The sequence below is a fragment of the Culex pipiens genome, chromosome 3 (assembly GCF_016801865.2).
Source record: "Culex pipiens pallens isolate TS chromosome 3, TS_CPP_V2, whole genome shotgun sequence".
Lineage (NCBI taxonomy): Eukaryota > Metazoa > Arthropoda > Insecta > Diptera > Culicidae > Culex > Culex pipiens.
In genome coordinates, this window is record NC_068939.1 from 5017938 (window position 1) to 5042043 (window position 24106).

The 24106-nt window shown below is 36.2% G+C and overlaps 1 protein-coding gene across 3 annotated transcripts; it reads right to left on the reverse strand.

The window, feature by feature from the left end:
* Positions 1 to 491: 491 nt before the first annotated feature.
* LOC120424423 (glycerol-3-phosphate dehydrogenase [NAD(+)], cytoplasmic) lies at positions 492 to 21660 on the reverse strand. 3 transcript variants are annotated; one of them, XM_039588536.2, is made up of 6 exons: positions 21231 to 21659; positions 17055 to 17232; positions 7792 to 8371; positions 7577 to 7730; positions 7425 to 7517; positions 492 to 1183 (listed from the first exon to the last, which is right to left on the reverse strand). In XM_039588536.2, the coding sequence occupies exons 1-6, from the start codon at positions 21272 to 21274 to the stop codon at positions 1168 to 1170; spliced, it is 1065 nt and encodes a 354-aa protein (XP_039444470.1). In that variant the 5' UTR covers positions 21275 to 21659; the 3' UTR covers positions 492 to 1167. The 3 variants fall into 3 exon arrangements, with proteins under 3 accessions (XP_039444470.1, XP_039444469.1, XP_039444466.1); XM_039588535.2 differs by lacking the exon at positions 492 to 1183 and adding an exon at positions 1615 to 2062 and having other exon boundaries at positions 21231 to 21660; XM_039588532.2 differs by lacking the exon at positions 492 to 1183 and adding an exon at positions 1978 to 2294 and having other exon boundaries at positions 21231 to 21660.
* Positions 21661 to 24106: the final 2446 nt, after the last annotated feature.

Here is a 24106-nt window from a genome sequence, read left to right on the forward strand (position 1 = left end):
TTTCAGCACTCGTCGTGTTTATCCAACTGATCAGAGTCTCGTCGAATAAATTTTGTAACTTTTAACGGTACACATCAACCGTAGCTTTTGCACCCAGATTTCTGTTACAGACATTTTAGTATCTTCAAAACTACGGGAACTATCGTTATGATTTTTTATTCATCCCCTAAATTACTGTCTTCAAAGTAACTCACAACAAAGTTTGACTATTTTTACAATCAGATTATTGCAGGATTGGGTCCGTAAGTTTGACAAATTTGGAATAAGAAGACAACAACTTCCTTGGTTGCTGTGCACCCTTAAGTATTTTCAATTGTTATCGAATGCTTGCACTTTTAATTTCCTAGATTTTTTTAGTTTTTAGGAGGTGCATAAACTTTTTTAAATATGGGCTATGTTCTGTTTAGCACAAAGTGATAAATTAAGGGGGGCGGAGGGATCTCTCAAGGATTTTTATTGGGATTTCGGACATCTTACGAAAACAAATACCATACTTTACTATCATTTTATTCATATTCATCCGAGGTAACAATAAATTCTCTTTCCAAAGTATCATTTTTTCTCATAAGTTTCAATAGAACCATCTTACTCTCCGTTTGAACATTCAACCCCACCGGGGTTAGCGTCACTATTTACAACTTAGATTTTTGTTTCCGTTCATTTTTTTACAGACTTTCAAAGAATTCCAAAAAAGAGAGGTTTACTAAAATATCACCGAAATACTTTACACCGTATTTTACATTCGTTATATTCTCTTTCTTTGTACAAACAATCGGGAAGATTTTTCGCAAATTTCTAACGTTACACGACGCGGCTTCGAACTCAATTGGCGTGGTCACTGACTGAGACTGTTTTTTTATCATATCGTTGGGTTTTCAGTTGAAAATCTGGGATGTCTGGGTTTGAGCGGGGGCGGCACCTGCTGGGACTTCCTGTGTTTTTGGTTTTAGTTTTGCATTGAGGGTCAAGGGTGTGGCTAGTAACTTTTACGCTAATATTCGATTTCTAGGAAATCACAGTGAGTTTCGTGGTGATACTCTACGACGCTAGGATTCGTTTATGTTTTTTTTTTGTTGCTTTCAATATTGCACTTTTTGCTACTACATTAGACACGTACACGTGTTCGAAAAGAGTGTTTGTGTTTTCGTGTGTTGTAGGAGGGTGAATTTAGGAGAAAGTTTGCCTGTAAGAGAAAAGGGGAGAAAGAAAAAGAAGCGGGTAAATTATAAAACATGGAAGTTTACGATAGTTGCTGAACAAACATTGTGTGATTAGAAAATAAGTGAAATACTTACCGAACAAATAATGGGAAAAACAGAAACACAGCGATTGATACACATTCATTTACAAGAACGAGCTTAAAGTAGTGCAAGTAAATTTGGAAGAAACCGAGCGCAACTGAAAATATGTAACAGCTACTTCGAGTATTGTGCAACTACACTAAAAGAACACGAATTGTCATGAGCGGAAATGAGTCACAGTTTTACACGACAGTTGGGGTGGACCACGATTGACAAGTTGAAAAAACAAAGTTAGTCAAATTGAATGTGGGTTTGTGAAATAAAAAACAAAAAGAACTCCGTACATTTCTCAGCAATAAGAAAACCAATCGAGTCTAATTTAGTGGATGATTTCCGGAATTTATTTGTCTTTTTAGCATTGCAATTTTCCCCCTACGATTTTGGTTTTTACTTTCAGCCTTCAAGCATCTTGAGTGCAACCTGGAACTTTAATGTTTGCGTTACTACTAATGGGGAAGTTAAAAATGGAACGGATTGCTTCCTCGTAACTGATAAATGCAAACTAAACGCAGTCTTTAATTCTTGCAGAAAATTTAAACTAAAGTAATATTGGTTAAAAAAAACGAATCTTTCGAGATCATTTCACGCGTACTTCCCCACGGTGTTTCAAACCTTTTTTGGTGGAAGAAGAAGAAGAACCGTGACACAATTAGTGTGAGCGTACACAATTGGGGTGTTGGATGTGTGATACTTTTTTTTTTATTTCTTTTGTGGAGGGGGATATTAGTCATGATTTTTTTTAGAGCTTTGCCCGTTGCGTCCTAAAATGTACGAAGAAGAAAAGAACAACATGTAAAACCAATAATCGGTGAAGGGGTTTGTTTTTATACAGAGGTGAATTTCGGCAAACTACAAGCAGGAAAGAAACGGAAAATATTTGTGCGCCAATCTTGAGAGGAGAGCATGCAGCAAACAACACACATAAAGCAAGGGATTGGGACGGCCAAGCAGGAGTTTAGTCTTCAAAACATCAGCAAATTTTTCACTTGATGGCTGCGGGGAAGCGAAAGATGATTTTTTGAGTCAGTACAACACTACTAGTTCAGCGTAATTTCACATAAAGTGATGGTATTTGATGTTGACAAGTCGTGAGTCACCATGCGTCTCCATTGAATTATTATCGAAGCAACTTGTTTCATGGAAACGCCTGGATATTAAAGGGGAAGCAAGTAAAATTGATCTGAATTATGTTTAGATTTTCCCTTGACTTGACACTTGGTATTTCTATCACTTCTGATTCAGTGAGTTTATTCAAGAAATTTCATGATTAGAAAAGCCACACATTGTTAAAATTAATTTAACATTTATTAACAAACACGGAAAGTGTCAACACTATTTGTTGACGGACTTGGAACAGAAAGTTCGTCACGTTTTTATACTTTTTTTTTAATATTTTGTGTTTGATGTTAAAACTTTTTTTGTATGATTTTGCCAATGAAAAAACGTATTTTTTTTAGTAAAATTTGGTCGTGTTTATGCCCATTATCTGCTACTTTGAATGTCAAAATAATTATGCTCCAGATTATGTGTTGACACACTTAGGGCAACTGTAAAGCTAATGATTTAAGTTTGTACAAAAAATGTGAAAAATACTTTTAAAAAATAAATAAAAAGGGACTTGCAAATTGTGAAAACAGTAAATGATGCTCTACGTATTCGCAAATATTGAACTGTTTTAATTCTAATGAAACTTTGTCCATGCATTCCCTATGTCAAAAGAAATCATTTTGCATTGTTAGTTTTTTTCATACAATTTTACTAGTGATTATTTGAAAATCAGTATCTTGAAAAGGGATTTTGTTATTAAGACATCAAGTCTTCGGCAAAGTTGTAGGTTATGATTAGGACTTTTCCGAAAAAAGAGGTACACGAAAAAACCCGATTTTTATCTGACTTTTTATAAGTAGAATTCCTAAAATAACTAATTTTTAGTTTTCGATTTAAAAAAAGGCATATTTTTCGGTAGAGTGCGGTGTAAAATCTGGTAACGCCGATAAGAAATTTTGAAATTTGGATTTTGGATTGAAAATATTGCCAAACGAATCTTCAAAAATCAATTTTAGTTTTTTTCAATAGAAATGGCTTTTTATGAAAGCGCACGCACCGTTTTCGAATTATTGCCATTTTTAGGTTTTATTTTTCGAAAAAATTAAAAATACTTCAAAAAAATTTATTTGAAAAGCTTATACAATTTTCATGTGTTGACTCTGTTGATCGGACAGCTGATAATATATCAGCCTATTTAAGTTTGCCCTTATTTTTCAACTCGCGATATCTTGGAAACTTTTAGTTCGATTTTCAAAATTTCAAATCATGCTGAAAATATCAAATATAAGTGATTTTAGTCCCTTTTATGCTACTCTTGACTCTGGATCGCTGAATCTCAGCAATCAAAGTCCGATCAAAAGAGTAAAAAAAAAAAATTTACAGGAAATTTCACAGCTCTTCAAAAATATGTTTTGCCTGGGTTTCCTTCATAAAGTATTTTTAAACTGCAAAAAATGAGGAAAAAAATATTATTTTTTTCAAATTTAAATCTCTGGTATCAGAATTTGCACCATCCTCAATTCTAGCACATCCAAATTTAGTGCTTAAAAATAAAAATAAAAGTTTTTTGCTTGCATCTATTTTTTATTTTTTTTTATTCCAAATTTTAACCTACAACATAGCCAAAATTGTATGGAGACTTCAATGGAAAACTAATGAAGTCAAATACAAAAAATTATCCAAAATATAAAAAAAACGTTACTCAATCCACCTTTAGGTGGTTCATGCCTTCCTCTCATTTATAGTGATTCCAACCCCCCTAAAGTGTCCACATGTTTATGGATCTCCCCTAAAGTTCGCAGCACCTAAGAGGTCCTAATAAAAATAAGTGATGAGTAAAAAACAGACTACTTACAGACTTTTTGTCAAGATTATACAGACACGGCCTTTGAGGAAAATGGCATCCCTCTACACGGCTTTTTCGTGGCGATCAGACCCGACCAGTTGAGGTTATGTGAATTCAGACCATTTTTTAAACTGCTTGTAATTTAAGATAGGTTAGTCAGATCTTGAAAATTCTTACTCCACCTAAAAGGTCTTCTCATATGCTTTCTAAAAATATAACATGTGAGGGTTTCATGAAAAAACCACCCTTTTTACCATAATTTTAATTTAATATGAAACAGTTCTTTTAACATAACTTTTTAAATACATGATAAAACTGCATGAATTTAAATAGCAACTTAGGGGACGTTAAGACGGATCGATTAAAACCATTCCGGCCAAAATCGGTTGAGCCTGTGATGAGATATTCCAGTGACATTGATTTGGTACACATGTCTACATACAGCCAAACACACAGACATTTGCTCAGCTGGTGATTCTGAGTCGATATGTACAAATGAAGGTAGGTCTAGGAGGTCTAATTAAAAAGTTCATTTTCCGAGTGAATTTATAGCCTTTCCTCAGTAAGGTGAGGAAGGCAAAAAATAAAAAAAAACTCGGAAAAAATTTTGGCAGACGAGGGTTACATTTTGGTGGTCATTCAGGGGCTGAGCTCAAATCCCAAATATGATCTTGATTGAACTTAACAGGAGCTGGCGTTTTGCATTTGATTATTTAATGGGATTTAACCCGTAAAAAACATTTTTTACAAAAATGTAGATTTTTTAGGCACAACTGTACAACTTGGCCAAATCGATCCGAAAACTCCTACTCAAGATACTGATTTTCGAATATAAACATGCCCATTTTGTATGACTAGGCCGCAAAATTGTATAGATACTTCAATGGAAAACGTTACTTAATCCACCGGAAGGTGGTTGCTGCCTTCCTCCTAAAAGCCTTGCAACCACACACTACGAAAGCTTTGGCTAACGCTTACTTAGTAAAGACACTATACATCTGAGTGCTGCCATCTAGGTATGATAAATTATCTTTTAAAGTACTACACCAAGCCGGATGAAATTTAAAAAAGACTTAAAGAACCTGAAGGCAAATCCAAAAACATAGATCCGGACAAAATCGGTCGAGCCAGTTCCGAGAAAAGTGAGTGAGAAAAAAAAATTCTACGTCCATCCACACGCACAGACATTTGCTCAGAATTTGATTCTGAGTCGATATGTATACGTAAAGGTATATCTGGGAGGCTTATTTAAAAAGTTCAATTTTTGAGTGATTTTATAGCCTTGCCTCAGTGAGGTGAGGAAGGCAAAAACTAATGAAGTCAGATAGAAAGTTTCATCCAAAATAAAAAAAAATATAAAAAAAAACCGAAAAAAGCGAATGTCTATAATATTACCGAAATAAGGAAGATATAATTATTGGTGTTTATAAGATAAGTGATATATATCAAAATACTAAAAATAAAACAAGAGAAGATAAAAATAAAATCGGAAAATATGTGGGCAGACGTTAACAGAAAATTTGCCGTAGTGGAATGGAGAAACACAAAATGTGTTTTGATAAGGTAATTCGCAAAAAAAAAATCCCGCAGTGGAATACCACCTTTAGTATAAAACAACGATATTAGTGATAGAAAGACCAATTCAAGTCATGGTGATAAGTTTAGAAATTAAGAATCTTCATCAATTTTTCTTAACCCCTTAACCCACCAAATTCTCACAATTTCATGCAAAGTACGCTGGACTACAAAGGGAAATTTGGTAACGAGTAAATTTAGAAAAAGAAACACATCGAATTAGTATCGTTCATTCTGGGTCAAATAATTTAGAGCTTTATTTTGTACTCTGCCTATTGATACTACAGCCAATTATTGGTTAGCTTCGACAACAGTGATTATATTGTAGAGGGCGAAATAGTCTCTAAAGGCGCTTAACTCGTGATTATTCTACACACTTTCTCTTCCACACTAATTCTACTAATTCCAGTGGCTATACTGCCGTTCTACGCATAATTGTCCCATGTTCAAAAAAGTGCAACTGAGAAAAACGCGATTGAAATTTTTCGACCGATTTCTGTGTTTCTACGCATAATTGTCCCGTGGGTTCCTATTCGCCCTATGTGTCCCTAATCACCCCAGTTAGCAGTTTATCACCTTTATTTGTGATTCTCTTGCTTTACAAAAGGTAAACAAGACATAATGTTTAGTAAAACTAATGATTCAGTGTAAGAAAATACTTGGTGGGACAATTATGCGTAGAAGTTTAACGATGGGACAAACAGACTTGGTGTTGTTTTTAATGAGTTTCCGAACAAAGTACCAGATTTTATGTGTTTTTCTTAAAGTACACATCAAACTAAACTTAAAAATGTCATAAAGTCAAAATCGACCAAAACTGACATGGGACAATTATGCGTAGAACGGCAGTATATGACTAACAATTTTGACTATTCTCAACGCTCTCTTTTTTAAAGCAGCTGATTTTCTTTTGATTTACTAATGATTCACCGTTAAATGATAGAACATTGACGGGTGGGGGTAACAAACGGAATTCATATATTCTCTCTCTCCGAAAAGCACACAACAAATAAAACATATAAAAAAAGTACAACTCAGGTGGATGGCAAATTAAATACAACCATAATCAACACATTTATATTTCGATTAAAGTACTCCTGAATGAATGATGACACAACTATCTCAAATCGTTAGCAAATCGACACGATAAACTTAATATACAGCGCTTACATATTGCACATTTGATGAGCATTCTATAGATGTGTGTGGGTGTGTGTGTTTGGTGTGACAAGATTTCATCATAAACTTTGAAGGTATTAATAACAAGATGTGAACAACAATCAGAAAATAAATACAATCGCTCTAACTTTTATCGCTTTCCCTACTACTCTGTTAAACACAGCTACTACACTTGATTCTTGCTGCTTGTGTGTTTGTGTGTGTGCCTAAACTATGCGCGCCAATTCTACGAAAAGCAGCAGTTTCCAACGATTAAACTCTGGCTCTGTTTTGCCCTGGTGTTTTGTACTTGTGTAATTAATTTTGTATAAATATAAATATTTTTGAACTCCCAACATAAACAACGAAAAATGATTTAAATTACGCGAGCCAAAAACAAAAAAAAAAGAGGTGGAAGAGATTTTGATGGAAAACTGCTCTTGCTTTCAAGAGGTGGGTGTGTGTGTGTGTTTGTTTGTTGAGTTGGGGGGACTTACATGTGCTCCGGGTGGTTGCGCAGGCAGTCCAGGAAGCCCGTTGGTTTGATCTGTCCGGTGCAGATCTTGTGGATCGCCGTAAACAGGGGGAACCTGAAAAGGGAGATGTTTCAGTTGTTTCTGTTGAAGAATGGGTGGCTTCGCCAACTAACTTGTCCTCCATCGACTTGCTCTTCAGCATAAAGTTGACCTCCTCGGCGGTGATCGGACCCTGCAGCTTCTGCCCGTTGAGCATCTCATCCTCCAGCTGCTTGATGGATTTGCCGGTCTTGACGAACGCCTCCGACACCTTGCGGTTGCGGCCACCTGCAATTAATCGCATCATCAGTCACGTTCATCACTCCAATCCAGCAACAACACTCCTCACCGTAGCAGGTGGTGATCAAATCAGCCACGCCGCAGCTCTCGAAGAACGTCGACAGTTTGCTGCCCGGGTAGAACACGTCCACAAACTTGATCATCTCCATCAGACCAAGCCGGATGACGGCGGCCTTCGTGTTGTCACCGCCACCCATGCCGTCCACGAAGCCAGCTCCGCACGCCACGATGTTCTTGAGCGCACCGCAAATCTCGACCGCGTCCACGTCGTCCACCACGACAACCCGGAAGTTGGGCGTCTGGAACAGGTCCCGGAACGTCTGGGCGACCTTCATGTCCCGGCAGCCGATCGTCGTCTCGCAGAACTTCTCCTCGGCGACCTCATTGGCCAAGTTGGCACCCATCAGAACGTTGCACGGAATGTTCAAGTGCTTCGTGATGAGGTGCGAGATCAACTCCATGCCACCGCCCTCGGCCACATCGAAGCCCTTGATCAGCGACAGACCGACGGCCGTCTTCTTGATCTTGCCGAGCAGCTGCTGGCCCAATCCGCGGATGAACTGATGGGGCACGACGAAGATCAGAATGTCGGCATCCTTGGCGGCCTCGACCACGTCCGGAACGGCGACCTGGCGTAAACAATTAAAATAAAGTTTAAAAAAATGGTGCCGATTAACATTCAATAATGGACTGGGAAAATGAATTATCTTTTTCTAATTATTTTTTGTATAGTTGAACAATTTGTTTTTTTTTTAATTTTCTTGATAAAACAGTTGAAAAAAGTCTTTTCAAAGAAATTGTCAGGAATTCAAAATAATGGCAAATATAAATTATTTTTTTAACTTTCTGCATATTTGCCAGCGAAAATCTGTTTTTTTATAGGGCTTGTAAAATTCATTTTCTTCTGCTGTGCAAATTGACAATCTTTTTTTTCGTTAAAAAATTCTATTTTGGTATGTAATTTTAAATTTTATTTCAAGATTCAGAGGGAAAAGCCATGACAATAATCATTTAATTTTCTGACCGGAAAAAAACAGAAATTCAGAAATTTAAAAATTCAAAAATACAAAAAAAAGTTTAAAGATTTTAAATTTCATAAATTTGGATTTATTTTCAAATTTTTATGAATTCGAGTTTTTTTCAACAAATAAGAATTCAAAATTCAAAACATAAAAAAATAAAAAAGTTCTGTAATCCAGGGATTTTTTGAAAAATAAATGCAGTTCGTACTCGATAATCGAAAAACGAAATTTTAATTATTCTTAACCTAAAATATGCCTCCAAAAATAACCCAAATTTAGGCTTGTACAATTTTTTTTTAACATTTTTTTAACAATTTAAGAATTTAAGAAATAAAGAATATATAAAATATTTAACCCTCGAATTTTTTAATTCCTGTAAGTCCCGCCCGTGTGGATCAATCCGACCGCGCACAAGGCTGATTCGAAATCCGGATACTTTTGCTTCGAATTCCGGACACTCGATTTTGCTTATGAATCGCACAAATTTGGACTGAAATGTTAGTGAATGGCATTCTTTAGGTCTCAAATAAGCTGTTAACATCAAAACAATCGATAGTTTATATAAACATTTGCTAGAATTTAAGGAAATCAAAAACATAAATTTCTGCTTTGCCTTCCCGGTGCTTTGGACGCCTATGAAATATTTCAGTTGAAATGTTTCGCATTTTTGGTAAACTTATAATTTTATTTTATTTGATTGTTTTGGCATTAACTAAAGCGTTCAAACAAACTTTAAATGAAAGTTGATGTTAGAATTCATCAAATAACACAGTTTTGACATTCATAATGCGAACTTATATCCAAATAATTGATAAAACAAGTTGATGTGTCCGGGTTTCGAAGCGTTCGGGAATTCGAATCATGACGTTACTCAAACACTTAGGAGCCCAGGCCCAGGGCGGCAAAGTCCTTGTAGTTAAAAAGGAAGACACTAGTGGTTGGTACTAGCAATGGTGGCCGACAGCTATAAAGTCAACTTCGTTTTTTTCGTATTTTTAATTCTCTGCTTTGAATTTTTAAATTTTGAGTTATTACTATTTAAAATAAATACTACTTTTTAAAAAAAAAAATCGGCAAATCGAACCAAAGATTTTTTTCTCGTTTCTTTAATTTGATTGTTGAGTTCAAGTATAACACTTTGCTCTCCCTCTCACTCCAATCGGGTTGTGCGTTATGTCGCTCAACGCTCAAACAAGTCAAACAAGTTTGCGATCGGCTTTGTTTTGATCATTGATTAAAAAGCTTTAAAAAACCAATGTTATCGAAAATATTTAGCAATTTTGTTGTGTACTCAACGTTGAAGACTCATTTGATAAAAAATGTCCATCATGACAAATTCAAATTGGGTACTAAAGCCCTATGTAAATTTTTATGCACAATGGTAAAAAACACGATTAAAAACCATTTCTAATCACTTTTTTTATTTTAATGCAAAAAAAAATTGACAAGACAACATTTTTTCGATTGATAAACTATGGTCCCCTTGGAACGAGCTGTCAAGTAGGACCTTTTCTGTCAAGAAGGACCATGAAGTTATTTTTTTAAAATTCAATTAAAAATCCATTTTAAATCCTTTGTGGTCGTTCAAAGGGTCATTGTACTCAGAAAAATAAGCTTTATCGTTATGAGCAATAATATCACAAATTTAAACTTCATTTTAGGACTCAATTAACGGTAAACTTTGGTAGTGCAAGCCAAGTGAGCGCCACGCTGGTATTTTGTAAGGTTCTCTCCTCTCTGAGCATATTCATTTGTGACTCGGGTCGACAGAGGTAGCAGGCAAACAAATTCACAAAGTATTTGTAGGTATCAATTGTGAAGCGATTGGCCAAGTCGCTGAAAGCTAGCGAGTGGTTACGAACTGCAATCAGCAAAGATTCGTTCGGCGATGAGTGAGTGATTTCTTATTTTTGAACCGATAAACAGGACACTTGTAAGACAGTTTCAATTTTTAAAATAATCGACACTTTGTTAATTCATTTTTAATTTTATGACTTTCTATTTCAACACTACAATTCGTTGTACATTTTTATGTATCTCATTTTGAAGGATTGATAAAAAATAGCTCTTGCAAGCAACAACTTTACCACCCACAAACTGATTTATGCATTTCCTCTTCCCAAACAAATTTCGAATCAGTGCAAACTCGCCCGCTCCCAGCATAAATAAAGCCAAAAGTTACAAGTGATTGCATTATGCAACAGCAAAAAGAAAGGAGAAAAGAACGTGTGCAACTGAACCCCAACTAAAAAGCACTTTGCATAGCGATTGCAACTGCCAATGTCGAGACATCTCAGGTTGAACGCGGCCGACCTTGAAACCCTTTCTCTGCCGGGTTTGGCCGTGATCGAGGGGCGCCCTCGAAATAGCGACACTATAGGGTGAATGCACCTTTTGTTGAAGCTACTGTCGCCGAGTGTGGCATTAATTAAAATAGTTTTAAATCAAGTGGGTCAGCCAAACCGTCGCGCGCGCGCGATCTTAGGTCAATGTTCAAACGACTTAAGTCTCTTTTGAAGGCGGCGGTGGGTTATCGCGTGGCCCGTTGTGAAGCCAACCCGTCACCGATATAATCTCTTGTTGCAATAAACTTGAGCAGCGACGCTGCTGTGTTGAACGATGATGTTATCACACACAGAATGGCAACGTGAGACACTTGCACAAATTGCCATCATACCGTCGCCATCAGAGATAGTGATGTGTGTTGTTGTTTTTGTTGGATTAAATATTGACGTTGTCACCCGGCGCTTATCAATGTTACGCGGGATCAGACAAGGCAGGCAAATCATAAACATCATATAGGTATTGTAGTACTTGACATAAGCCTCGTAAGTGGGACAACTACATCCAAATGTCTGTGAAATACTAATCACTCTGTCGACAATTGATCCGCTAAGCTTTAATAATGATAATATGCGCAATTACTTAGCGCGTAGTTGTGTGTGTGTGTGCGGTGCTCACGCTTAATAAAGCTAATTATCTGCAGTACAGTGTAAGTTGGAATAACTTTGAAAGCACATTTCCTTATAGTAGGTAGGTTTACTCAAAATAAGTATTTTTTTCTTCATCATTTCGGCTTAACAAATTCTAAAAACAATAAATATGAAAATATACAGAACAAAATACTATGTTGTTTTCACAACATGGCACGACTACCTATTTCAAAAGGATTGACAAACTCTGAATTAATGAATTTAGTTTTTAAGAAACAATCTTTTGTTTCCGAAAACATGTTTGGCCAATAAGGCTAACGTAAATTTTATTTTAAATTTAATTCAAAACGCCATTTTAAGTTTTCAGACGACATTTTCAAATGCTTGGCTGATTTTTGTCGGTCTTTAAATTATTTTTCCTTGAAAGGCCAACGAATCACCTTTCATTTGCAACTAAGACAGCGGTTGAAATGGCGCGAGATTTTTTTTTAAATGTGGTTTTTGCGAAAATTTACAAAAAAAATGCCTTTTTTGGGCCGCCCTAGCACGTAGGTCACCCTAATGACAGAACATAACAAAATAAATGGGTTTAATGATTTTAGGCAAGAACCCTAGATAAATTCGGTTCGGAGAACTATTTTTTCAGTTCGTTCTCTGTTCAAATGAAATTGCGAATATATATGGTTTTGCTTATAAAATTTAAAAAAAATATCAATGATCATTTCACAAAATACCTCACAAAAACAGCAAAATAAAAAAAATCATATTAATGTACTGAATGCGGTGAATTTAAAATGCTTTTATTTTTAATGGCGCTTTGATGAAATTTATTGATTTTGTAAGTCAAATTAGTTTAATAATGTAGTTTTTAGTTTTTTAGTTTTTAGTTTTTAGTTTTTAGTTTTTAATTTTAGTTTTTAGTTTTTAGTTTTTAGTTTTTAGTTTTTAGTTTTTAGTTTTTAGTTTTTAGTTTTTAGTTTTTAGTTTTTAGTTTTTAGTTTTTAGTTTTTAGTTTTTAGTTTTTAGTTTTTAGTTTTTAGTTTTTAGTTTTTAGTTTTTAGTTTTTAGTTTTTAGTTTTTAGTTTTTAGTTTTTAGTTTTTAGTTTTTAGTTTTTAGTTTTTAGTTTTTAGTTTTTAGTTTTTAGTTTTTAGTTTTTAGTTTTTAGTTTTTAGTTTTTAGTTTTTAGTTTTTAGTTTTTAGTTTTTTGTTTTTAGTTTTTAGTTTTTAGTTTTTAGTTTTTAGTTTTTAGTTTTTAGTTTTTAGTTTTTAGTTTTTAGTTTTTAGTTTTTAGTTTTTAGTTTTTAGTTTTTAGTTTTTAGTTTTTAGTTTTTAGTTTTTAGTTTTTAGTTTTTAGTTTTTAGTTTTTAGTTTTTAGTTTTTAGTTTTTAGTTTTTAGTTTTTAGTTTTTAGTTTTTTTAGTTTTTAGTTTTTAGTTTTTAGTTTTTAGTTTTTAGTTTTTAGTTTTTAGTTTTTAGTTTTTAGTTTTTAGTTTTTAGTTTTTAGTTTTTAGTTTTTAGTTTTTAGTTTTTAGTTTTTAGTTTTTAGTTTTTAGTTTTTAGCTTTTGGGCAATTCCATGTCAAATAGGGAATCGGTTGTACCCGACCCTCTCCGATTTTAATGAAACTTTGTAGACATGTTATCCTAGGCATATATAAGCCATTTTTGTGTATATGGAGCCAGTAACGCTCGATAATGACATTTGAGAAGGGCGTACTTGTTTTCAATATTTTTGTATTTCGTAATTTAAATATTGCTGTATCTCGAAGCCGTTGCATCGTATCAAAAAGTGGTCAAAGACGAACTTGTAGGAAATTTGACGGGCTTTCCGAAAAAAAATACACTGTAACAAAAAAACACGCCACTTTTATGAGATTTTCTGACTTTAAAGTTTAAAAGTCAAATTTGAAGGTGAGCCCACGATTTTTTTTCGTTCAAATTTTTTGTGAAAATAGCCTAAGATGTTACAAAAAGACTCACGAAAAATGCAGGATGGAGCAACTCACCTAAAAAAATACAAAAATCATTTACTGAAACTGTTTTTTTGAAAAGTGCTCTAAACGTCAAAATTTTCAAAATCCGAATACGGGAATCGATTCTCCAGACAATTTTACTTAAAAGTCTCCATATTGACCATTGTCCTAAGTCCAATCCTTGTGAAGATACAGCGGTTTTAAAAATAAAAATGTTGAAAAAATAGGTTTTTTGATGGTTTTTGACAGTTTCTATATGACGGACTTGATTTTTCAGTTTCGAAAATATTTTTACCGAAAAGCTCGTACAATTTCCCATAAGTTTGCCTTTGACCACATTTCAATTGGATGTATGGGCTTACAGATATAAGCTAATTACATTGCTCATAACTGAAAACATAAAAATTTTTCAGTGTAGTAAAGTAACCTGGATAATAAATTAGCTTATATCTGTAAGCCCATACATCCAATTGAAATGTGGTCAAAGGCAAACTTATGGGAAATTGTACGAGCTTTTCGGTAATAATATTTTCGAAACTGAAAAATCAAGTCCGTCATATAGAAATTGTCAAAAACCATCAAAAAACCTATTTTTTCAACATTTTTATTTTTAAAACCGCTGTAACTTCACAAGGATTGGACTTAGGACAATGGTCAATATGGAGACTTTTATGTAAAATTGTCTAGAGAATCGATTCCCGTATTCGGATTTTGAAAATTTTGACGTTTAGAGCACTTTTCAAAAAAACAGTTTCAGTAAATGATTTTTGTATTTTTTTAGGTGAGTTGCTCCATCCTGCATTTTTCGTGAGTCTTTTTGTAACATCTTAGGCTATCTTCACAAAAATTTTGAGCGAAAAAAAATCGTGGGCTCACCTCCAAATTTGACTTTTAAACTTAAAAATCAAAAAATCTCATAAAAGTGGACTGTTTTTTTCTTTCAGTGTATTTTTTCCCGCCCGTGTGGATCAATCGGACCGCGCACTGGACTCACAATCCAGAGGTCACTGGTTCGAATCCCGCGGCGGGCGCTCTAAAATTCTTTGTGTAAATATGGGTATTCGGCGCCGTCGCTCCGTGCCATACTTTCATACACTTAGGAGCCCAGGGCGGCGAAATCCTTGTAGATTAAAAGGAAGACACTAGTGGTTGGTACTAGCAATGGTGGCCGACAGTTACAAAGTCAACTTCGTTTTTTTTTTTCGTATTTTTTCGAAAAGCCCGTCAAATTTCCTACAAGTTAGTCTTTGACCACTTTTTGATACGATGCAACGGCTTCGAGATACAGCAATATTTAAATTACGAAATACAAAAATATTGAAAAAAAGTACGCCCTTCTCAAATGTCATTATCGAGCGTTACTGGCTCCATATACACAAAAATGGCTTATATATGCCTAGGTTAACATGTCTACAAAGTTTCATTGAAATCGGAGAGGGTCGAGAAAAAAGTACTTAAAAAATTCCTGTTTTGGGCTGGAATTGCTCTTTTAGTTTTTAGTTTTTGGTTTTTGGTTTTTAGTTTTTGGTTTTTAGTTTTTGGTTTTTAGTTTTTGGTTTTTAGTTTTTGGTTTTTAGTTTTTGGTTTTTAGTTTTCAGTTTTTAGTTTCTAATGTACAGTAAAGACTCGATTATCCGAAGCTTAGATTTTCCGAAGTTTTGATTATCCGAAGTTTTGTATAGGACTTCGGATAGTCGAATCATGAACAAATTTTTATTCGTAAATTATTTTCTTGCTTTTCAAATTCGAATTCTGCGACCCCATTTTAGCTAAATTTGTATGTTTGATTGCATATTAAATTTAAAAAATCTGCCATCTCTTATTTTAAAAATTAAAATTATTTTAAAATAGCTCGACAATCAAAAATAAGACAACGGAAATAATGCTTGTGATTCGATTATCCGAAGTGAATTTCGCCCAGGCCTTCGGATAGTCGGATAGTGGACTGTATTTTAATGTATCAGGCAAAGTACAGTTGACCTAAAAATAGTATTATCCAATGTATTTTTTTTTCTACTTAACTATTCATTACAGCAAACGTAAGTTCGTAGAACTCTCTACAAACTTCCTCTATCCAATTGCAACCTTCACTTTGAACTTCATTCCTGGTGCAACTCGGCAATGCTCTTTTCAGTCCAGTCCACTTATCTCGAGTATCCTGTACAGTATACCACTATGAGTGCTACTGGCTATTTTAACAGCCCACAACACGACCACATCATTCGTGTAAGTGTAACCGGCACGAATCGTGTTCGACCTCGACCGTCACGTGCCTAGCGGCTGCACTTTGAAACCTCCACCCTCGTCACCACCACCACCACCGTCATCATCATCAACGACAAACCTAATAAGGGTCTGATACTTCTACCGCAAAGATGCCGTTATTTCTAGCCGAGACTGCATGCATGTCTTCCGGAACTGTTCACTAATGCAAGATGTAGTGATACAGTGCAGCGCGACCGTCAATTATTCACCATCACACTATAGTAGTTAGTAGTTGAAGTATCTGTACTCATCAAGACTTGCTTGTCTTGCTCGAACACCCTCGCACCACGTACGATGGAGAATACTCGGAAGTGGTTTGAAAGATCAAAATGCCACTATTGTGAAACACAACGACGTCGGCTTTCTTCTTATGGAATGGAATTTATTTTCAACGCGAAAGACCCGACAACTCAAAACCTGTTTGTCTATAGCGAAAGTGAAACGAATCTTATCAGCCACCCCAAAAGAAACAACCAAAAAAAAACTGGACTCTGGACCAACCTAAATTTTCGCCTAATCTGGTTCCACCAAATCAACTGGAAACAATAAACAGCGCTGTTTGTGCGTGACAAGTACAATCCGCAAAGTAATTTCATTTAAGCTGCATTCAAGCATAAACAAACGGACTCGGTGTTGATGGGAGCAGAACAGAGAGAGAGAGAGCTCCCGCGGCGGTCACTTATTGATAAGATAAAAGCTAATCAAGCGCTCTCCAAAAGTGGCTTTGTTCGTGTGTTTGTGCTACAAAAGCCATACAAGTGATGGGGGCTAATCATGAAGCTATTCAAGTGTTTAACTAGTACGATGACAAGGGGGGATCTGAACCATATGAGTGAACTTGTTTGAAGAGCTCACTTTTTCAATCAGTTTGCCATTTCCTCATTTTAAGCTGGCGTAAACAAAATCATCAGGTTATTTTGTTTAAAAATTGAACTAAATTCAAAATCCGCCAAGTCACAGCTGATCGATTGCATTTGGTCGCTTCAAGGGCGAGGTTGTCCCCGTCCGTCTGTTTCAGAAAGAAGAGAGTTATTTTCGATCTTGGCCGTTGATCAACTGTGCACCCAAACTGCATTGTGCTAAAAATAAAACCGCTTTGCATGCAAAAAACTATACTCACGATATTCTCGGGCAGCTTGTGTCCAGGCAGGTACTTGACGTTCTCGTGCGTGCTGTTGATGATCTCGGTGAGCTTTTTGCCGTCGACCTGCTCCTCAAACACGTACATCGTGACGCGATCCTCGAACGTGGGCAGCCGCTTGGCGTTCACGCCGACGATTTTGGCAATGGCCGAGCCCCTGGCGGAATGGAGAATGGAGAAAACCGAAAAGGTTTCGGGGGGAATTCGTTAGATAACTTGCACTTTTTTTTAAATTTTGTTTTGGTACACTTTGAAAACATTCGTCTAGCTAAGAAAGTAATTTTAAACAGCATGTAATTTCATCGAGCGCCTTATGTTCGCATATCAGCACTTGGACGTTCAATTACAGCTCATAAAAAGCGTGTTCAACTGAAATCGAGTGATAAACAAACCCATTTTCTGTCAAAAGTTTTTTTTTTTTTTTTATGGTGATCCAGCCGCACATCGTTGATGTCGAAACCTCTAAACTGGACCCTCGTCCTGTCACGTCCGTCAGTAGTCTTGTCGTACATTACAACTAGAATCAGATCTGCCAATGAATTCGACGCCAACATTTCAAAAAGCATCATGTACAAACCATGCGTTTTGAGAAAAACGCATTTGAATGTTGAGCATCCATTTTCAATTCCCATTTTAATATAAAAGCAAAATAAGATGTTCTAATAATAAAAAACGATGAAAAACGTTGCTTTCATTGATACTTGATCATCCAAATTCAATAAAACATCATTTCCGTAATTTAATTTGAGAAAAACAAACATAACTTCTTTTGAAATCACCAACGTCTATATCACCCTGCTGTCATTGAGGGGAACGCTTTGTTATGATTCGTTTTTCTTCGCCGAATGTACATAGAGCTATCTACGTGCGTATGTATTGCGTGTACGTACACGAAAAAAAGTGAGGTTAAATTTTGTCCGGCCAGCAAAATCAAATGGTGCGCTAGTGTGCGTACGCGAAACGTCATAAAGCTCTATGGCGCTTTGTTCATGTTGCTTTTTTTTTCGTCACGAGGTTCATGTAGTCTTTTGTTTGACAGGTTGACAGGGCTATATAAACAGGGACTGCTGATGGCAGAGATTTTGTTTATGTTACTTTATTAAAAATCATGATTAAACAGACTTTACTGAAGTAACTTTTGCCCATTTTTGGTGGAGAGGTAGCTTATTAGGAGTACTTTCAGAATATGCAATAACCCAGAAAGTGTCAAAATGTACATGATGCCTTTTGAAATGTTACCGTCGAATGAGTACACTTCGACCAAATAAACACTGACGCTGTATGGATCTGACTCTAGAATAAATGCACAGTTGTGTGTTATTCATAAGTCCATAATGTTCAATTATTCATTTAAGTCCAAATATTCATTTGCGGATAACTACCTAACTTGAATTGAATACAAGATTTAAAGTAACCTATCCGAAAGCTACTCTCATCTCAAATCCCCGAAATTTTAATTAACAGCCAAAAAATCTAGAACGTTTCTTTTAAAACCTGTTTGGCTTCTTTTTAAAACAAAAAAAAAAAGATTGACAATTCATATTTTACAAGTCGCTAATTGAAAAAGAGACGACCATTTGATCGTCAGAATTCCAGTAGATCCTCGATTCGCAACAATGGTCGATACAATCATAATCCGACAACCGTTAGTTCAACAGATCAACGAATTTAGTCCGATATCATTTCACTATTGATTGATCGAGACTCTATGGAAATTTTGACAAATCAGAATAGTTTTTATGCTACTTGAATGAAAATCACCGATTCTGATAGAATTACTAAATTCACTGTTACTAATTTTGTCCCTAAATAACTAAAGGCAAAGTATAAAAAGTTGATATTTATAGTTAAAATCCTAAATTCTACAAAAACTAAATTTTAAAAAACCCGCATCCTAACCTGACACCCACATTAAGATAGGGAAAAATCACATATGTAGCGGTTCATTGTACAAATGTGATATTTCCACTATCGGAGAACCTCCTTGTCTCGATGACAGCTTACCGGCCATCGATTAAGCCCTGAGACTGCGCCAAAGTGGGTTCTCGCAGCATGAAGTGGTGTCCATGTGTAAAAATGGAAGCTTCAGCAATATACTGAACACTTCGATTTTAATTCCACATCGAATCAAATCATACTCTTTGCCAAACAAGCATCAAACCTATGACACTCATTATGACAAAGCCCAGGGACTTTTGTTTTTTACTTTTATAACTTATTTTCATGGATTTTGTGGTCTAGTGAAATTTCGTGAAGTTTCTTCAAATGTAAAAACATAGAAACGAGAAGAAATCAAGCTCTTAATCCTTGTTAAGTTTTTTTTTTTTTTTGCTACAGTTAGCCTGGTACACATTTTATTCAAAGTTTTTGGCTTGTAATTTTTTTTTAAGTTTTGTTTATTGGACCTTGTATAAAAACACTAGATATATCCTATCCCATATAATCCCCTAACACACGATAAACCATTATAAATCAATAAACCGGAGGATTTGGTACGGTATGTCCACGCATTCTTACTCTTCTGTTGATTCTGTGGAATGTGATCCGTCCACTGCAGCTATCTCTGCGTTTAATGCAACAAATTAACCTTATCAGTAGAGAGTACATAGGAAATCCATGGCACTTTGGTTGTTGAAAATGAAGATGAAAATTAATCATCAACTTTAGTTAACTTTGTAAAGGTCTCAAAAACAGAACAGAGGCCGTAGTTTGCTGAGATTTGTTTTTAATATTGTTGTTTGTTCATATATAAAGTTGAAGTTTTGAAATACGAATCCGGCTTCTAAAGTTGGAAGTTTTTCTTATTTTATGTGACTTTGCCAATGTTTTTAAAAATGTCATTTTTGTAAGGGTCAACTTTGGCTGTGTTTTTAAGAGCGAGTCCACGAGCAAAGCATACCCATCTCGCATCGAACTCACCAATCTGCCTGAAATTTTTAAGGGGTTGTTTGTACATATGAAACTAGCATCTGGCCAAAATATGAGCACTCTAGGTCAACGGGAAGTGGGGCAAATCGGTACAGAATTTTTTAAGGTTCAAAAACGTAAAAATCTTAAAAAGGCTATAACTTAGGCAAAATTCAACTTAATTTTAAAATTCAAAATGCATCTGAAAGGGCTTTTTAGTTAAAACTATCGTTTCCTATATTTTTATTAAAAAGAAGATTGATTTTTTTTTGACTATTTAAATGATAATAGCGCCATTCTAGAGCAGAAAATGTGAAAAACATGCAAAAAATTGAAAAAGTGAGTGTAAAAACATGAGAAAAGCTCTCTTTCAGCAGTACAATCAATTCAAATTTTATAATTTGGATTTTTTAAATCATATCAAATATTCTAAATGTTCCAGGTAGAGGCAGCATTTATCGATGCTCAATTTATTAATATGAAAAATTCCAGTTCAACTCATTACTCATCATTAGCGCTTATTTTACACCTTTTCATCCGCCTCGAAACCACCCCGCTAAGCAATATTGACTGATCACTCCTGCCAGTTTATTTAAAAATATCGAGGAGGAAAATTCGATCCTGTTGACTCCGGTTACAGCCGGCGTATCTTTCTCAGTAACGAAACTTGTCGCAGGAAAATCCAACTTCTAGACAAGATTTTCCTCTCCTCTTCCCACAGTGCTCTCAGGTCAAGGGCAAATGTTTGTCAGCCCGGGACGCGAGGAAGGGCAAATAGGAGCAAATAACTGCGGTGGGTGATGTCGTCTTTTTGGGGACGTTCTTGACTTAATTAGCGCGATCCTCGAGGATCGTGAACGGGCAATTCACAGCACAGTGGCTGATGGACAGAATCCCACGCTGAACGTGTTTCATTTTACACACATTTTCTGGGGGAGCGATTGTATGTGGCGTGATGTAAACAAAAACAACTTTTTTCCTTCTCTCTTCTTTTGCGTCTGATGCTATCTTTTTGCGGGTGCAAAAATCGTTAAATTCAATGACCTGCTGTATTATATTTTGTTTCTTTTCATCAGTTTGCGACTATTATCACCATCGTCTTTGTTTTATTTGGGGCCATCAAGTTTACGTAACCTACTTTGAATAAACGCTAATGCAATCCTTTCTCCCCTAAAATCGAAGCAATCGCTTCTTCTTTTGTGGCTTATCAGCATAGATAAAAGGAAATCCCTCACAAAAGAAACTCACCAGTTTCCGGATCCAACAATGCAAACCTTCACCTTATCAGCCATGACTGTGAGTGTGTGTTTCTTCCGGAAGAGCAAGCAAAAGCAAAAGGAGACTTTAAACCGAAACTGCACTCCGCGTTGGTCGAAAGGAAACTGCGAACTGAACTGGCTCCTGCTCCGAGAGCCAACCGCGACTCGGAATCCTTATGTAATTCTTGCTTCCCGCGAAGGCGCGCGCGATTGTCTTTCGTTCGATTTAGTTCGGCTTCACACAGACACAACACACATGCACGGGGGAGCGCGCGCGGTTCGATTGATAAAATAAAAGCAAAACACTGCACACGATGCGATTTGAGAGCGGAATGGAAGTTTTTGCTTTCTTTGCCTTTGTTGACAAACTGTGATAAGAAGGAAGATAAACGCACGTCCGACGAGCACGGTTGATGGAATCGAACTAAAACGTCGCAGCGCAGCAAGTTGACAGATGTGCGAACGATGGAAGAAAGCGAAAGCTGTGATGACAGTTGACGGAAAAGAAGTTAAACTGCTCACATCTCTTTTGACGGAGGACAACGATGTATTCAGTTACGATGACCAGAAAATTTAACAACGTTTTACTTCATGTTTCAATAAATATTATCGCGGACGTGTGCTGATACGACCGCAGGAGAATGGCCGCATGACAGCCGCAGAACAAATTTCTGACTATTGTCAAAGGTTGCCTTGAATTTTCAGCTGACTTTTTGCAAAATATTCAAAACAAACCAGCATTGTTGGAATTCGAGCGAGAAGAAGGAAAGCATTTCTCGCTCGCGAACGAGGGAGAGAACTTGTAGTACTTTTCTCTTCTCGCTCGCGCTCGCATTTTCGTTCGCGTTCTCGCTCTCGCCGCGAGCGCTCGCGAGCGCCTCGTGCTAGCCGTTCGTCCCAAGCTAGCAATTTGTTCATCAGGCTTATGAATACGAACCAGGCGATGGTATAGAGGTGTAACCTCAATCGCTGTGTTGTTTTTTGTTTGTTTCTAACACGTTCAACTTCTCGCGAACGGGCAATTCTGGCTCGCGAGAAAGCCCGTTCGCGAGCGGAGGAGAGCTCGGGCAATCGGTGAGTTTCTCTCGGCAGCTCGAGACTCGCGGCGAGAACTCGAGAGAGAGAAAATTATCTCGCGAGAGCGCGATAATACCGACACTGCAAACCAGGTTGACAGAATCGTGATTTTATCTCGCAATAAGCAATATTATGTCCAATAAAAGGTCCGATAAATATTTTTTATTTGCTTTTTGGGTGTTTTTGAATACCCCTGACACAAGGTGGTTATATTAGATTTTTTTTTAACCTTTAAAAAAAAACTAAAAAAAAACTCTAGATTTTGATTTGCTAAGACCGTTGCAAACGAGGTTGCAAATCAAAATCTAGAGTTTTTTTCAAGTTTTTTTTAGAATTAAAAAAAATACAACATTCTCAAAATTAAGATATTTACAAATAAAAAAATCAAAATTTTAAAATACAAATTAAAAAAAATCTTAAAATTAAGAACTTAAAAAAAAATAAAAATTAATTGATTAAAATTAATAATTTAAAAAAAAGATTCCAATATACGAAAATAAAAAAAAACAAAGATTCTTAAGACTGGTACAAATATTTTTAAAAGTGTTTGTCACTCGGCTCCAAAATGGGCAAAAAAAAATTTTCAAGAAATTTCATAATTTTAATGAAAGTTTAAGTGCAATCGGCTTAAATCACGCTTAAATCAATTTAAAATGAATGCATTCCTCTCAGCCGGACCCTAAGGGAGCGTTATTTTATTACGTAACGCAGTTAGGGGGGGGAGGGGGCGTCGGTGTCTGTTACGAAATGTTACGAAAATTGGGGGAGGGGGGGTGTGCTGAAAAATTCTGTTACGTAACGCAAAATTTTCATATAAGCACTCATAAAAAATTGCAAAAAGACCTTGCGTTACGCGTTACAGGCGGGGTAGGGGGGATGGCTCATCTGTTACGATTTGTTACAAAGGGGGGGGAGGGGGGGTCAAAAATCCCAAATTTTACGTTACGTAATAAAAGAACGCTCCCTAAGATGACAGTTTTAGTGAGTTGCGCGTTTTCACCGACAGATGGCCAGTGGGCCTCGTCGGATCCGCCCATTAATTACGCAACTCAAAATTTGCATGGGAAACTTTTTTTTCGTGACGGCTTTCGCGGCACGCTCCTTTCAACTGTTCTGGACTAATATTTGGACGAGGCGTACCTCTAAACAAGTTTTAAAAAAAAATGATTCCAAACTGCTTATTTTGTCGTTTTAAACCAAAACAGGGCAGAAACTCTATTTATTTAAACTTTTCGCCATTTTCAAAAATTTGGCTAGATAATATCAAGGCCGCCATCTTAGGCCCAGGAAAAAGAGGTACGCTCAGTTTGTATGGGAGCTGTCAACATGCTCCCGGGCTGATTCCCCTGCGTTAAGAAACATTAGCATTAATTATTGAATTTTTGAAAATGTTCAATGAACATGTACTGCCTAAGGGTTAAGCACTTCGAGTATACCACATACCGCGTATGGCGCGCGTACCATACGCGCATAATACTGGCCTGATACACTCAAACCCCGATGGTTTGACACCAACTGTTGTCAAACGAACGGGGTCACTTTTTCGTTTGACACCCCTTTTACACGGAGTTCACACACACTACTAAACGTTTGTTTTGATAGTGTGCGTGAGCGCCGTGTAAAAAGTGACAGTTCGCCACTTTTTAGTTTGACTTTGACCAACCAACGGGGTACAAACTAAAAAAGTGTCAAACGAAAGAGTGACCAACCACCGGGGGTTGAGTGTACTGGCATATTATGCGCAAGTTTTGGACACGATTTATATCAGTGCAGTTGTAAAAATCGGTC